Here is a 14,091-nt window from a genome sequence, read left to right on the forward strand (position 1 = left end):
TGAAGAAAACACGCCAATGTATACAGTGTTTATGCACGGTGTATCAACTGCACATGTAATATAAATACACGTGGGCTATACGCATGCAGTTACTATGCAACAACGCTGCATGTAGTGTATGTATTAGTACAACGTCCGCACACACTTTATCGATATAGCTTGCGCACGTGCTTCCATGTACTAGTACATGCAGTACATGGATAATGACTGCAGTACATGGATAATGACTGCAGTACATGGATAATGACTGCGGAACTAACGATCATGTTCGGGCTGCGCTGTGTATATCTTCTATGAGCGCGAGCGCGGATGTCGGCGTGATCTGGTTATCAGTGCTGTGTTATGCTTTAGTCTTATGCAACAGTCGTTTGTTTTAAAAATATTTTAAAATTTAAAAAAATCGAAGTTTTGAGGCATGCACTCGGAATTCGGAGTTGGTATGAAAAATGCGGAGGAACTCCGCCTAAATCGGGGTGGTTGGCAGGTATGATACAGGCTTGTAAAAGTCAGCTTTATAACTATGATTGCAGCATGAGCTAAATCCAGGATTTTGTTTCAGAATCTGAGGCAATGTTACCTACAGGTAGTCACTTTAACATGAGTTTTTCATCCACATTAAAATGTGTTTTGTGAAGTGTAAAGCTACATGTACCCAGACTAGCACGCTCATTCACGGAAGGGGCTAAATAAATAGAGTTTGCTACCTGTAGTCTTGATAGCTCCATATCATACAATACAGTATGTCAACTACCCCACGACCGTACATCACCAGCTGAGCTCTCAAAACAGTGGGCCCAGTCTAGCGGAGCAGCGACCTGGCAAAGAGAAGGTCATCAGCTGATGGAAAATACCATTCAGGCATTCACCCAGCTGTTTTGTCATTGTTAGGCAGGAGCATTGATCTACAAAGCTGCTCTTTTCTTTTCCACAATAATTTTCCTTGAAGTTGAAGGAAGAAAAAGTTTCCACATCATACAAGATACATTCACGAGTCAGAACTACATTTGTACTATAAAAAAGGTTGCATGCACCTAAAGAACTATATGGATGTAAATGTAAACAAGCTATAATGTGGCAAAACTGACACCAGTGCACAGTATGATTCATAAACGTGTTAATTGGGAAACAATACAATTCAACTTGTCAAAATCTCAAACATTGTTATTTACTTATTTCAGTGTCTTATATTTCTCATAATTCCTGGTTTTCCTTTGAAAATCATATCAAGGTGACCTTTCTTTCCCTTCTTTTTGCCTTTGAGAAACTGAAATATTCTGATATGAAATGTTGCAAGTAGAAAAAGAAGTGCATAAAAATAACCCATTCAAAAATGGGTCCACCATTTTATTTATACATGTGTAGGAACATACTGTATGAAACGGTTAAACTTGAAACCCATTTATCAGACATTATTCTGGAGTTGAAGAAGAGTGAACTGATTTTCTGAGAAATGTAAAAAGAAATACCTACATGTAGGTCTAAAAATGGTAAAGACTCCATGGCAGTGTTTGCAACTACAAGCAAACACCACGTGCACAGCACAAGAAAAGCTATAGAGCTTAGTATAGCCAGGGAGTTGGTATAGCTGTGCATGCAGTGCCATCGCTCTCCGCTCACTTTCTTGTCAAGTCATTTGACCTCAAAGATTTCCTCTGCTCCTTGAGAAAAGGGCACATAGAGTTCACGGTTGAAACATTATCACACTCAAACACACACACACACACTGCATGAAAAATTACTTTCCAATACATGTCTTTTGGCCTTTTGGGGATGCATCATCTAAAATAATCTGAATCTATTGAACAAAGCACTGGAGAAGAAACCAGTGTTAATATCTTGCGACTTATTTACATCTTAAAGGGCAAGTTCACTCCAAAAAAAAATTATTGTACCGATACATGTACTTACAGAAGCAGAAAAATCAGACAAACCAATCAAAAAGTTTAGAGCAAAATCGGATGGCCAATAAGAAAGTTATGAATTTTTGAAAAAGTATGTTAAATCACGGAACAACAGAAATCACCACACAAATTGCCAATTTGGTTATCAGTTTGTGACGTCATGTCCTCACTATTTATCAATTGCTTTATATATTTTAATCCCATTAATTTCCATTTTTATCCCCAAAATCTTGATTTCCCCATGCCTTTCCCAAGTTATATGATTTGTATCATATTGCGTGCATGACATTTCACAAAATCTTTTATGAACTTTGAAGAATCGATACTATTTCTGTGAATATTGTATTTTCATAATTATTGATTTTTATAGTCTAGTTAATCAAAATTCACATTTTTCATGATTTAGAATCTAGTATTGGAAAAAAAATTACTCTTTTAATATTAGTGCATCTCTCTCTTGTATCCTTCCTCTGCTCAGGTCGGAGATCGTCGGCACTGTGAGTCTGCCGAAGTTACACAAAAACAAATTACTATCAATCTAACTTGGAATCGGATGCTGGTGTGAAGAAATACCGGTAAGATTCTTAAGGGGAAAATAGGATATTGTTAGGCCTATTGATAAAGAAAACAATGAGTGGATAGTGAGGCAATGACGTCACAGACTCATGATTAGTCTAATTTGTCTTGTGATTCATCATTCATGTCATCAAAAATTCATAACTTTCTTATTAGTTATCAGATTTTTGCTCAAAACTTTTTTGATTGGTTTGTCTGATTTTTCTGCTTCTAAGTTCAATTGAAAGTAAGTTTTTTTTGGAGTGGACTTGGCCTTTAAGTTTAAGTCTTTATTTACTCAGTGCCACAAATACGTGTGGGTTTGGTTCCTTCTTCTTCTTCTTCTTCGCTATAAGTACAGGCCACCGTCGGGTGTATTCTCAAAGTGGGTCCCTAATTTATGGAATCACCCATATCTAAAGACGTTTGAAAACAGGCTTGCATTTATCACCATGATGAAAATTTGCATGAAATACGTTTGAAAACGCAGATTCTAAGCAAAAAAGGGTCAACGCACCCTCAGTGACTCTGCACAAATCCAGGCTTACTCTGACCAAAGACAACTCGGCCCAGCTGCAAGAACGATCAGTTTTTGTCATTTTACCCTAACCCTAAACCTTAAACCCTTTAGCCTAACCATAAACCTGCAAAACTGACCTTTTTTGCAGCTGGGCCGAGCTTGTCTTTGGTTCGAGTTAGCCTAGACCGAATTTTCCGTCTCTTTCGTTCGTTAGCCTCTTATTGGGGTAGGGTCGGCTCTCTCTTTAGAGACGGAAGCCGTTTATACACATGTCCTTGCTAACGCCACGGCCAGTTCTGGTCGTAGCGTTTTGCCCCCAAAATCCCCCAAAATGTCATTTTACCTCGAGCATGTTATATTGTAAATTAGGCCTAGGCTATAATAAATCAGTTCCACTTACCAACTTGACTGAAATAATCAGTTTAATAGTCCCTTTTTAGGAAATTATGGGTCAAAATCGGAATCCATGTTGAAAATCTTTTTCAACATGGATTCCGATTTTGACCCATAATTTCCTAAAAAGGGACTATTAAACTGATTATTTCAGTCAAGTTGGTAAGTGGAACTGATTTATTATAGCCTAGGCCTAATTTACAATATAACATGCTCGAGGTAAAATGACATTTTGGGGGATTTTGGGGGCAAAACGCTACGACCAGAACTGGCCGTGGCGTTAGCAAGGACATGTGTATAAACGGCTTCCGTCTCTAAAGAGAGAGCCGACCCTACCCCAATAAGAGGCTAACGAACGAAAGAGACGGAAAATTCGGTCTAGAGTTAGCCAGGCCCGACTCCCTTTGCATGCTGCATGCTGCACACACACGTTACACGGCACTGACGCAGTAATCAAATCAATTTTATCAAGATAACATTAGATTGCAGTTTATCTTACCGATTTTTTTTCCTGACCAGATATTTTATAACTTTGCACTGACCTGTCAATCATGAGTGTGTTATCTCCCATCCATGGAATGAGATGACTGCCTTTGTGTACCTCCCTTGCCCGAGTATCGTCGCGAAACAACTTGCATGCATAGCCTCTGACACACAGGTCGTCCAGTTCATCCTGGCGCGATTTCTTCTCCTCCTCCTGTCTCTTTCCCACCGAGAATTTCGGTTTTAACCGTGATTTATTGGTGATAAGGGCCATTTTTCACCCATTTTCAGTTCTGTCAAATGATCTTAAAAGACCTCATGGTGATTCCACCGTCGCCTGCCATGTAAAATACAAATTTTTGCAGAGTCCGAGCAATTTTGTGTTTCACCGCCGTGATGTTTTTGTTGCCGACAGCACCGCCATTTACACGATATAACACGCGCGCAATGTATGACAGCATGCATTCGATTCACTGTGTTGTTATTACGTATACTAGGTTCGAATATTGTCGTACGATTCGAGAAGCGCCCTGCCTGCCTCGCTGGCGTAGGCTCAGTACGTACCCGAGTAAGAAAAAAACAGTCAGCTGGCACTCTGGCTAAAAATCTAATAATTTCACGCACGCGCGCCTAGCGTCTCATTTAGTCTCTATTTCAGCTGTAACCGTTTTACGAGATAGTATTAATACATGTGTAACACGATTTCTTTGTAGACCTTTTAGGCTGTCAACAAAACCTAAATCATTCCAAAGGTCTTCCCACTGTAATGAGCAAAAACCTTTTTTGGGGTCAGAACAAAATCAGCATCACCACCAGGTCATTGGCGGATCCAGGGGCTGCCGGGGCCGCCCCCCCCCCCTGGGAAAAAACGTGTAAAACACGTTAATTTTACCTTTTTTTTGAGATGTCCCCCCCCCCTGGCGCTCAAGGGGTGGGGGTGTGATTTTTTAAATTTGCGAGGGCCAAACAAAAATAGTGCTCACGGTGCTTATAAAGCGCTTAGGCATCGAAGTCTCTAAGCGCTATAACAAACAAAATACAATGATAAACAACTACATATTAAACGAAACAAAAAGAAAATGCAAATAAACCTACGAATTACAATACATATGAAATATACATCAATGTGATCAATGCCCTGAGGAATCGTCCAGTTCCAATCCTACTTTCAAAAGTGTGGATTTGCTCAGTCCTTAATGGTCTCTTGCCTATCCAAATATAATCATCATTTAGCATGTCATTTCATTAGAAAATAAATCATTCTGTGCCCACCCCATGAAGAGGACCGGTAATAACCCCCTGCAAGAAACCTGACTTTGTCACTAACTGTGAGCTATAGGATATAGGACCTATTATAATTATACTAGGCATATCTAAGAACAGATCTATGTAGATTATCTCATTAGTTTTCTCAGTTGCCATAATAGAAAACTTAAGACTACAGAGGCTGTTTATTAAAGGTAATACAAAGTTTTGGTATTGGGTCATGAATTTGGTTCAAATGAACATATTGGAAGCATATACGATCCTACAATATTCAGTGATCGTTGTCGCGGTCGAAATCGACTCTAAAGTTATAAAATTTTAAATAATAAACACTTTATGTTGAATAGCTCCCTCTCAAGGTCAAGATATAAATTAAGTTATAAAACAATGTTTATTGACTAAAATCGACCGATAAGCTATTCTCGTTCGGAAATTATATATCACAACTACACACTCTGAGATTTTCATGGTCGTAGCTACCATTGTACGGCCGTAGGAGCTATTTGAAATTTATCAAAATTTACCGGGAGCACCGGTAAATCTTTATATTCGATTTTTCTCGAAAGCAGAAACGTTTTAGGGGCTAAAATTTCAGGTGTTTTTAATTCATCCACATGGGCATCCAAATATATCAAAATTGTAAAGAATCACTATCCACCCATTTTTCAAAATTTCCCAAAACTTTGTAATACCTTTAAGGTTACTCAATAATTAGAAATAAACAGAAAAATGATGCCACAGGTTCTACACCACAAAGGCATGCACTGTTGGTGATTCACAAGGGTGTCGATTTGTATCCGTGGTTGGGGGGGATGATAGGTGCCAAAATATTTTCGGCAATGGATCAAAGCAATCAAGAGGTAGAAGCGTGTGGCAAGTTGCACCCCTCCCAAGCGCGTAGCCATGATTTCATTTTAGGGGGCGGTAGTGAACACGCGAAGCGCGGTCCCTAGGGGGTTGCGTGTAGGGAGGGGGAGTTCCCCCCCCCCCCCCGCGAAGTGCGGAAGCTTTGACGTTTCACTAAATTATTAGAGAAAGAAGACGATTCGTTGGACCGTTCTCGACTCTTAATCCTTGTTGGAATCAAGTTCCCCTTCCTACACGCGTAGCGCGGAAGCTCTGACGTTTCATTAGATTATTAAAGACAGAAGACGATTCGATGTACCATTCTCAACTCTTAATCCTTGCTTGAATCAAGTTCCACTTCCTCCGCGCATAGCGCGGAAGCTCTGACGTTACATCAGATTATTAAAGAAAGAAGACGAGTCGATGTACCATTCTCGACTCTTAATCCTTAATGTTTGAAACTTTGAATCAAGTTCCCCTTCCCCTTCTGACGTTTCATTAGATTATTAAAGAAAGAAGACGATCCTATGAACCATTCTCGACTCTTAATCCTTGTCTGAATTCATTTTCGCCCATTCCTGCGCGAAGCGCGGAAGCTTTCACATTAGTGAAAGAAGACGATTTGTTGTATCGTGTCCTTCATGAACTCAGTTTCACCCCTACCGCGCGAAGCGCGGAAGCTTTAACGTTTCAATAAATTATTACTCTTAATCCTTGTCTGTATTCATTTTCGCCCATTCCGCGCTTAGCGCGGAAGCTTTCACGTTTCATTAAATTATTCGTAAAAGAAGACGCTTCGTTGTATCGTGTACTTTGACGTTTCATTTGATTATTACGCTTAATCCACGTCTGAATTCAGTTGCCCTCAACAGCTTTGCCCTTTTCACTGAATTATTAGAGAAAGAAGACGATTCGTTGTACTGTTCTCTATATTAATCCTTGTCTGAATTCAGTTTCCCCACTGAAAATAATTCGTGTTACAAATAAGTTGTGACATAATAATCTTTCTCCAAAAATGAAAAATCTCATAGGAAATATCAGGAAATAAAATGAGTGAAAAAAACAAAAATAAAGATACAATGACGTGAATTTTAAACAGGGTGAACTATTTTATAAGGCATACTAATGTCCGAAAATCTTTCTCCTTGTCTCCGATCTCATCACGAAATCGTCACAGAGTTCATATGTTTACACTGTCCAGGATTGTCTGATGTGCATTGCAGATTGCTACTTTTGCGCTTCGCGCTTAACATTTAGCTCGTTGCTTTTTGACGCTGCGTCTTTGCATTTGGCGCACTGCATTTCTATGATGCTGTTGATTGAACAAATTGAATAAATTCATCAATTCCTGAAGAAGCCGTATGAGCGAGAATTCAATTTATTCTTGTCTCATATACGGATGTCTTATTTACTTCGTATATATGTATGTATTATGAAAATGAGATAGCAAAATGTGTATATTGATGGTCATCTTGCGAGTAATAACCATTAACTACTCTCATCGGGCTCTCATCCTTAATTTTTCTCTTCATTTTTTTAAAATTTTATGGTGAATTATTGGGGGGGGGGATGATTGTACAGGCCACCCCACCTGAAATATTAGGGGGGATATATCCCCCCCCCCATCCCCCCGGGATCGACACCCATGGTGATTCATGTATGTCATGCATGTCGACGTTACCATTGTTACCGCGATGAGATATGTCGCAGGCATGGCCTATTTTGAATCACTATATAAATCCCCAGCCATTAGTAGACTTTTTTTTTCTTCAGTCTGTTATTAATTAATAATGTACTTAGTTTTCTTGTATTGATGTATTCTTTGTTATTGTTATAATCCTTGTCACCTTTGTGTTTCTGGAAATGAATAAGAATGAAAATAAATAAAAAGATATTGTGCCAATGTTCTTAAAATTGTCCATACCCCCCCCCCCCTCCAACCCAGCAGAGAAAGGACTTTAACATTTTGATCGTCGTGCATCGATTTTTTTTTTTTGTCTTAAAAAAATTGGGACAAAAGTCATAACCCTCACCCTTACGAGTAAAGGGGGACATCCCCTCCCCCCCCCCCTCCGCCAGCTTCGCCCTGCTGGCGCCCTTAAATAACTGGGCAATATTGACCATAGCATCAAGGTGTACAGGCCCCTACTCTTTCAAAGGAGAAAAATTAACCAAGCCCCCCCCCCCCCACCCCCCATCAGTACGCCAGTGCGAGGGGCGCAGGAGCACAGCAAACGAGAAGGGCAAAGGTGACGGCAGTGACTACCCCCTCATAGGTTTTTTTGAAATTACTTAGCAATATACCCCTTTTTCACACTTCACTGTTATTTTGCTGGTAATTAGTGTGCAGACCGAAGGGTTGTAAATATCACTTGAGTAAATCAATTTTAGTTAGTATCTGCTTGGGCATGGATGGGATTTCTATTTCCCACTCTAGGCCTCTTTCATATTTTGAAGGATATTATGCGAGGGAGGTAATTAGCGACCGAGCGAGAGGATTTTTGCATTTTTATTAGTCTAAACGCCGCACTCTTCGGCCTTCCAGAGCCTAAACGTGTAATGCAGTCTTTGGTCAGTATTTGCCATACATTTTTTTTTTTTTTTTTTTTTTTGGGGGGGGGGGCACTTTTTCAATTTTCTGGGGGCACTTGTACCCCCCCGTCCCCCGGGATCACCGCCCCTGCCGTGTTCAGCCGCATACCCCACTGAACTGGAATTCCAGCAGTGGCACAATCTTTGACTGCTTTATTAATGTATAGCCCAGGGGCGGCGATTTCTCTTCATGACCGGGGGGGGGGGGGGTCGAAATCCGAGGGACGAGGGAGCAGTGGCGTAATGAGCAAAAACCTTTTTTTTTTTAGGGGGGGGGGGGGGAATCCGCACCCCCACTCTTACATGGTACATGCAGGCCCCGTGGAACGTTTTCCATAATCAAGTAGAGCAAAGCGAGTGAAGCACGTGGAGTGTATATTGGCGAGGGGTCCAGGGGCGTAGCACCATGAAGCACATGGGTTTTAGGCATTAAATATCGGTCAGATGAGCATCTAGGGGCCCGCTTTAGGATCCCAGGTTACCTTTTAGGGGCGGAACCCCCGGAAGCTCAGTGATTTTAGGCATTTAATAACAGTCAGATGAGTATCCAGGGGCCCGACTTAGGGCGGAGCCCCGGAAGCTCTAGGTTTTTAGGCATTTAATTACGGTCAGATGAGCAACCAGGGCCGCCTTAGGGCCCTTAGTGGGGTACAGGGGGCAGAACCCCGGAAGCTCAGGGAAAAAACATGCCATTTTCAGCAACATTTGTAAATCACTGGTATCGAATTAGAAATAAACCAGGGTGAAACTGCCACCAAGTCCACCCCTCCCCCCCCCCCCGTTATTACGCCAGCGCGAGGGAGCATAGTGATCGCGAGGGGTGAAGATGACGAAAGTGACTACCCTCACAGGTTTTTGAAGTTTTGTTGTATTAAAAATTTACATTCCTTAGCAAAACAATAATATAAAAACAAGTAATGTACCTTTTACACACTTCACTTTTCTACAATATACACTTGTACAGTTTGAAGAATATTATGCGAGGGAGCGTAGCTCCCGAGCGAGAAGATTTTCAACTTTCATTCGTCTAAACGCTTCACTCTTGGGCCGTACAGAACCTTAAAGATTTTTGCAGTCTTTAGTCAGTATTTGCTATACACTTTTTTTTTTGCACTTTTCCAAATTTTGAGGGGGGGGGGGATGATCCGCCCTAAAAAAAAAAAAATGAGTGGGACGTGTCCCCCCGCCCCCCCCCCCCCGGGATCGCCGCCCCTGGTATAGCCTATTTCCCACCCCGATAACGGGAGAGGGTCACTCCTTTCCCCCATCCTTCCCATCCTGATTTTTTAATTTTTACAATCCGCCTCAAACACCGGGAAAACACCCTCTCCATTTTTCATACTAAATGTACTTGATCTCCTTCCCACCAAAAAAAAAAATTATAATATAATACTTAACGTCTGAACATGCGACTAAACTAGTGGACGTGGCTACAATTTTCTTTTGCAGCTTTGGGTTTCCGTGCGACTAAAGACACAAATTCTATAAAAATGGAACGAGTTTATGCAATGCCTTTTACTGTTTTGGAATGTCCACATTTGAAGCTCAAAAAACCATCATGGTTCCATGCGCCATCTGCAATGACAGTTTACTTCTTCGTTTTAGCTTCATACTTCTTAGTGACGGGAGGTAAATGAATGCAGCATTTATTTTTAATTTTAATGTAGTTTTACGTTGTCCCATATACTTAAAAACGTGTTACCTTCATGGATGATGCTTAAATGCATCCAATAGTATACCTTTCTCCGCTCCGGCGACGGAGCTCCAAAGCTAAGCCTGCATAGGAAAACAATTCAAACAGTAGGTCGGGTCACATTTTTACGAAATGTAAAGAAGTAGTGATTACAATTTTGACATACCTGACCTGTTTTTTGAATACCTCTGGGCATCCGTTCAACTACTTGAAATCATAATTTGAATAAGTTTTTGATGGAAAAAAGGGTGACTCCTCATCCTAACGAGTAACTAACGGTTAACCCAATTAATCCCAATATGTTGTATATCATTGATTCAACATGGCGAAGAGAAAGTATGCATGCACGGAATGTGCTGCGCACTTTCTCTTCGCCATGTTTGCCTCCTTCGTGTCCCGTTTTGCTACCGTCTGCGATTTGTCTAGTTTTCAGCTAATAATCAGTAGGGACGCTGATCAGAGAATGAGGATCGTCCTCATAAACTCAGACCAAATGCATCCTCAAAAATCAGAGTTGTCTGCATTTTCGAGGACGTTTTTTTCATCGCCGCTCTGGGGTTTTCATGTTACAGAACCACCCGCGAGCGATACCAAAAATGGATTCCCCGGGAGAAAATAACTCTTGTTCACTGTCTACTTTTATGGGTTGTCCGTCTTCCCAAAGATTTATTGCTCATAATGTGAAGGTCTCTGTACGAAGTCAATGTAAAATGCATCAAGAAAATCATTGCAGAATCTGTTTTTTGCATCGCCAATGCGCCGATCAAAAATATCAAACGTCTGCAAAAATGGAGACGGTCCTTACTTTTGAGGACGCATCGGACCATGTTTACGAAGACGATCCTTGTTTATGAAGACGATCCTTATTCTCGGACCAGCGCCCCTACTGATAATCAACAACAAAAAATCATCAACAAAAAACTTGGTGTTCAAGTTCTGTTTCACGCCATTCACAAATATCAGAATGAAATTTTTTCTACTTACTACTTTTAATAATAATGATAATAATTTACATTTATACAGCATTATTTTTGTCTATATGGTGTTCAGCATTAGATGAGCAGTGTCAATGTCATTATTTATGGGCTGGTGTTTTAGTTGTTGCATCATTCGAGTTCGAAAACAGAACTCTTAAATCAATTTGAAGCAATGCATTTATTTATTATGTACAAAGTTATTTGAAATTTGATTAATGTTCAATGAATATGGAATGCCATGTAGCGTTTGTTACAGGCTAGGGTTACGTGTGAGTGACAGAGATGAAGTTTGGAAGTGATAGAGCATTTACTATAACACATTTCATGTGAGTATTCGTTTTGACAAATTTCATTAAAAGTTGCGGTCTTTGGAATGAGTAAAGAAGTATTCAAGCCATGTTGTCATTCTTATCAACCTTTTCCAGGTGTTATCTATGATGTTATTGTTGAGCCTCCAAGTGTAGGATCTACAACAGATGAAAATGGACATCAAAAACCAGTAAGTAAACTTGTCTGTTTAAAAGTCATACATTCTCTAATTATGATTTGAAGAGCTTGTCTATAACTTCAACAAAAATTGTTTTTTCACACACAGTATGTACATAAATATAAAAAATGAGAGACTTTTGTTTTTCATACATGCACATGCATTTAAGGCCAACAATATCCATTTGTCATCTAGTGCTTTCATAGGTATTATAACAATTTGCTTGCAAATGTGATCATCTTAAAGGGATCCGGTAAATGTCTTAGATCCTTTAGAAATAATCCTTGATTTAGCTCATGCTGCAATGATAATTATAAACCCTTAGGTCAGTCAGGAACTCCATAACTTTTACAAGCCGATCGCCTGTCTTATTATCAAGATATCAATGATTGGAATTACAAATTTTGAAAACCATTCGCCGAACGCTTTTCATAACACTACACTGTATTGGGGAAAACGAGTATGGTAAAACCGGTCACTCAAAGATTTTTACTTTTTTGAGGCATTTCTTGATCATTTTGAAGCACGATTTTTTTTTAGGGCTTCAATATTACACCATATCACAGACATTGGTAACATGTAGGGCCGTGTATCTCAGATTTACCATTGTTAAACGATCCCTTTAATGTAAGCTGAATCGTTACAAATCTGTTTTAAAATGTGTGACATTTTGAAAACTTGAAACAAACTGATAAATGGTATTTTTATTTATTATCCCATTTCCCAACTAGGTTGCTTTCATGCCATACCGAGTGAATGGGCAGTACATCATGGAGGGCTTAGCATCCAGCTTTCTCTTTACTATTGGAGGGCTAGGTTTTGTTGTGCTTGATAAATCCAACTCCAACGTGATGCCCAAACTCAACCGTTTCCTTCTCCTGCTAGTAGGCTTCCTCTGTATCCTCACCTCTTTCTTCATGTGTAGAGTGTTCATGAGGATGAAGCTTCCGTAAGTATTCTCAAGTTGGAATGATATTTACAGTGATTTTTTTTAAAGCTCTAATAAGACCCAAGTTAATCTTTGCAGAAATATACCATAGGGTACAATTTTCACAACATAAAGTTAACAACTAAATTATTCATACCCTTACCAAACTTTATAAGGTTTTATGAATGTGAAAAATAGATTTGTCTTGATTTATGTTTCATGAGAATGTGACGTATTAAAGCTTGTATCTAAAAGTATTTAACAAAGGCTCTAATTCAACCAGTCCATCTTTCATTCTTGAGTTATGCAAAACACAAAAATCATCAAATTTACAAGGGTTATGAATAATTTAGTTGTTAACTGTATCTGGTCTCATCCAATCCCTAGTCGAGCTAGTAATTACGATTACAAAATACTCAAAATCCATTAAAGATGTGGTCTAGCTTGGACTTGGCCATGTAGATATGATGACTATGTTTTTGCCATTCAAGTTATGTCATTTTGAACTCCAAAAAATTGTTTTACCCAAACTTAAGCAGGATGATTTTTTAAAACCTAAGTAGTTAAATGTCACAAAATGATTACAAAACACTGAAGATCCATTAAAGATGTGGTCTAGCTTGGACTTGGCCATGTAGATATGATGACTATGTTTTTGCCATTCAAGTTATGTCATTTTGAACTCAAAAATATTGTTTTACACAAACTTAAGGAAGGATGATTTTTTTAAACCTAAGTAGTTAAATATCATTGTTCTTTGCTCGTCTCTATTCTTGTTTCAGGGGTTATCTCCAAGGGTAGTCATCTTCTCTGACGTCATCATTCCGTAGTTCAGCCGGGTCCATCGTAGAACAATGTAGAAAATATATATGGAATCACTCTTAGTTTAGATTTTAGTAGCTTTTCAGATATAACAATTTAAAAATAATTTGGGACAATGCTAATAGCAAGAGCAGTGGGACACGCTATTTAAAGTCAGTAAAAGGTTATATTTTGATCAGATTATAGTAGTTATATTACTGACTTACAAGTTTATACCAGTCTTGTTGAGCTTTTCAGGATTAGTCTTTGTCCGTGCCTTATTTCTTTTTAGTTTTGTCCCGTCTGTAATATACATGTTTTCCCAGTCTTCAAGCAATATTAGGAACTTTTTTGTAAAACACATCACATTGCTTAAAGATCTTTCTTGTCATTGTCCTTGCTTTATGGAAGTCCTCCCAAGGTCAACAAATGAAAACATTTTAAACTATATTGACTAATGATTTCATTAGGATGTTAGCTAGGTCATCACAATGCCACATATATAAAAGCTTACACAATTCGTCCCTATTTTCACGAAGTGACGGTAGTGAATGAAAAATCGCATACAATTTGCGTGCGGTTTTCCTCACTACCGTCACTTAGTGAAAGTAGGAACGAATTGGGCTTTAAATTGTGCACATTGTGAGTC

At 39.3% G+C, this 14,091-nt stretch overlaps 2 protein-coding genes across 2 annotated transcripts in view; one reads left to right on the forward strand and one right to left on the reverse strand.

Moving 5' to 3' along the window:
• Nucleotides 1-4,416, reverse strand: part of LOC577474 (splicing factor, suppressor of white-apricot homolog) — a 54,894-nt gene extending 50,478 nt beyond the window's left edge. The window contains exon 1 of the mRNA XM_030992096.1: nucleotides 3,912-4,416. Within this exon, the coding sequence (XP_030847956.1) occupies nucleotides 3,912-4,126 (215 nt within the window). The 5' untranslated portion in view covers nucleotides 4,127-4,416. The remainder of the gene's footprint in view (nucleotides 1-3,911) is intronic.
• Nucleotides 4,417-9,971: 5,555 nt separating this feature from the next.
• LOC583491 (oligosaccharyltransferase complex subunit ostc-B) lies at nucleotides 9,972-13,795 on the forward strand. Its single transcript, XM_783397.5, has 4 exons — nucleotides 9,972-10,185; nucleotides 11,652-11,725; nucleotides 12,445-12,662; nucleotides 13,424-13,795. The coding sequence occupies exons 1-4, from the start codon at nucleotides 10,047-10,049 to the stop codon at nucleotides 13,440-13,442; spliced, it is 450 nt and encodes a 149-aa protein (XP_788490.1). The 5' UTR covers nucleotides 9,972-10,046; the 3' UTR covers nucleotides 13,443-13,795.
• Nucleotides 13,796-14,091: the final 296 nt, after the last annotated feature.

Source organism: Strongylocentrotus purpuratus, unplaced genomic scaffold (assembly GCF_000002235.5).
Source record: "Strongylocentrotus purpuratus isolate Spur 01 unplaced genomic scaffold, Spur_5.0 spur5_scaffold_2, whole genome shotgun sequence".
Taxonomy (NCBI): domain Eukaryota; kingdom Metazoa; phylum Echinodermata; class Echinoidea; order Camarodonta; family Strongylocentrotidae; genus Strongylocentrotus; species Strongylocentrotus purpuratus.

Bases quoted from the DNA above. Each gene is read 5' to 3' on its own strand.
- LOC583491 (XM_783397.5), top strand. From the start codon at position 10,047: ATGGAACGAGTTTATGCAATGCCTTTTACTGTTTTGGAATGTCCACAT. The intron at 10,186-11,651 runs GTAAATGAATGC...AACCTTTTCCAG, and splicing joins ATACTTCTTAGTGACGGGAG to GTGTTATCTATGATGTTATT. The intron at 11,726-12,444 runs GTAAGTAAACTT...TTTCCCAACTAG, and splicing joins AAAATGGACATCAAAAACCA to GTTGCTTTCATGCCATACCG.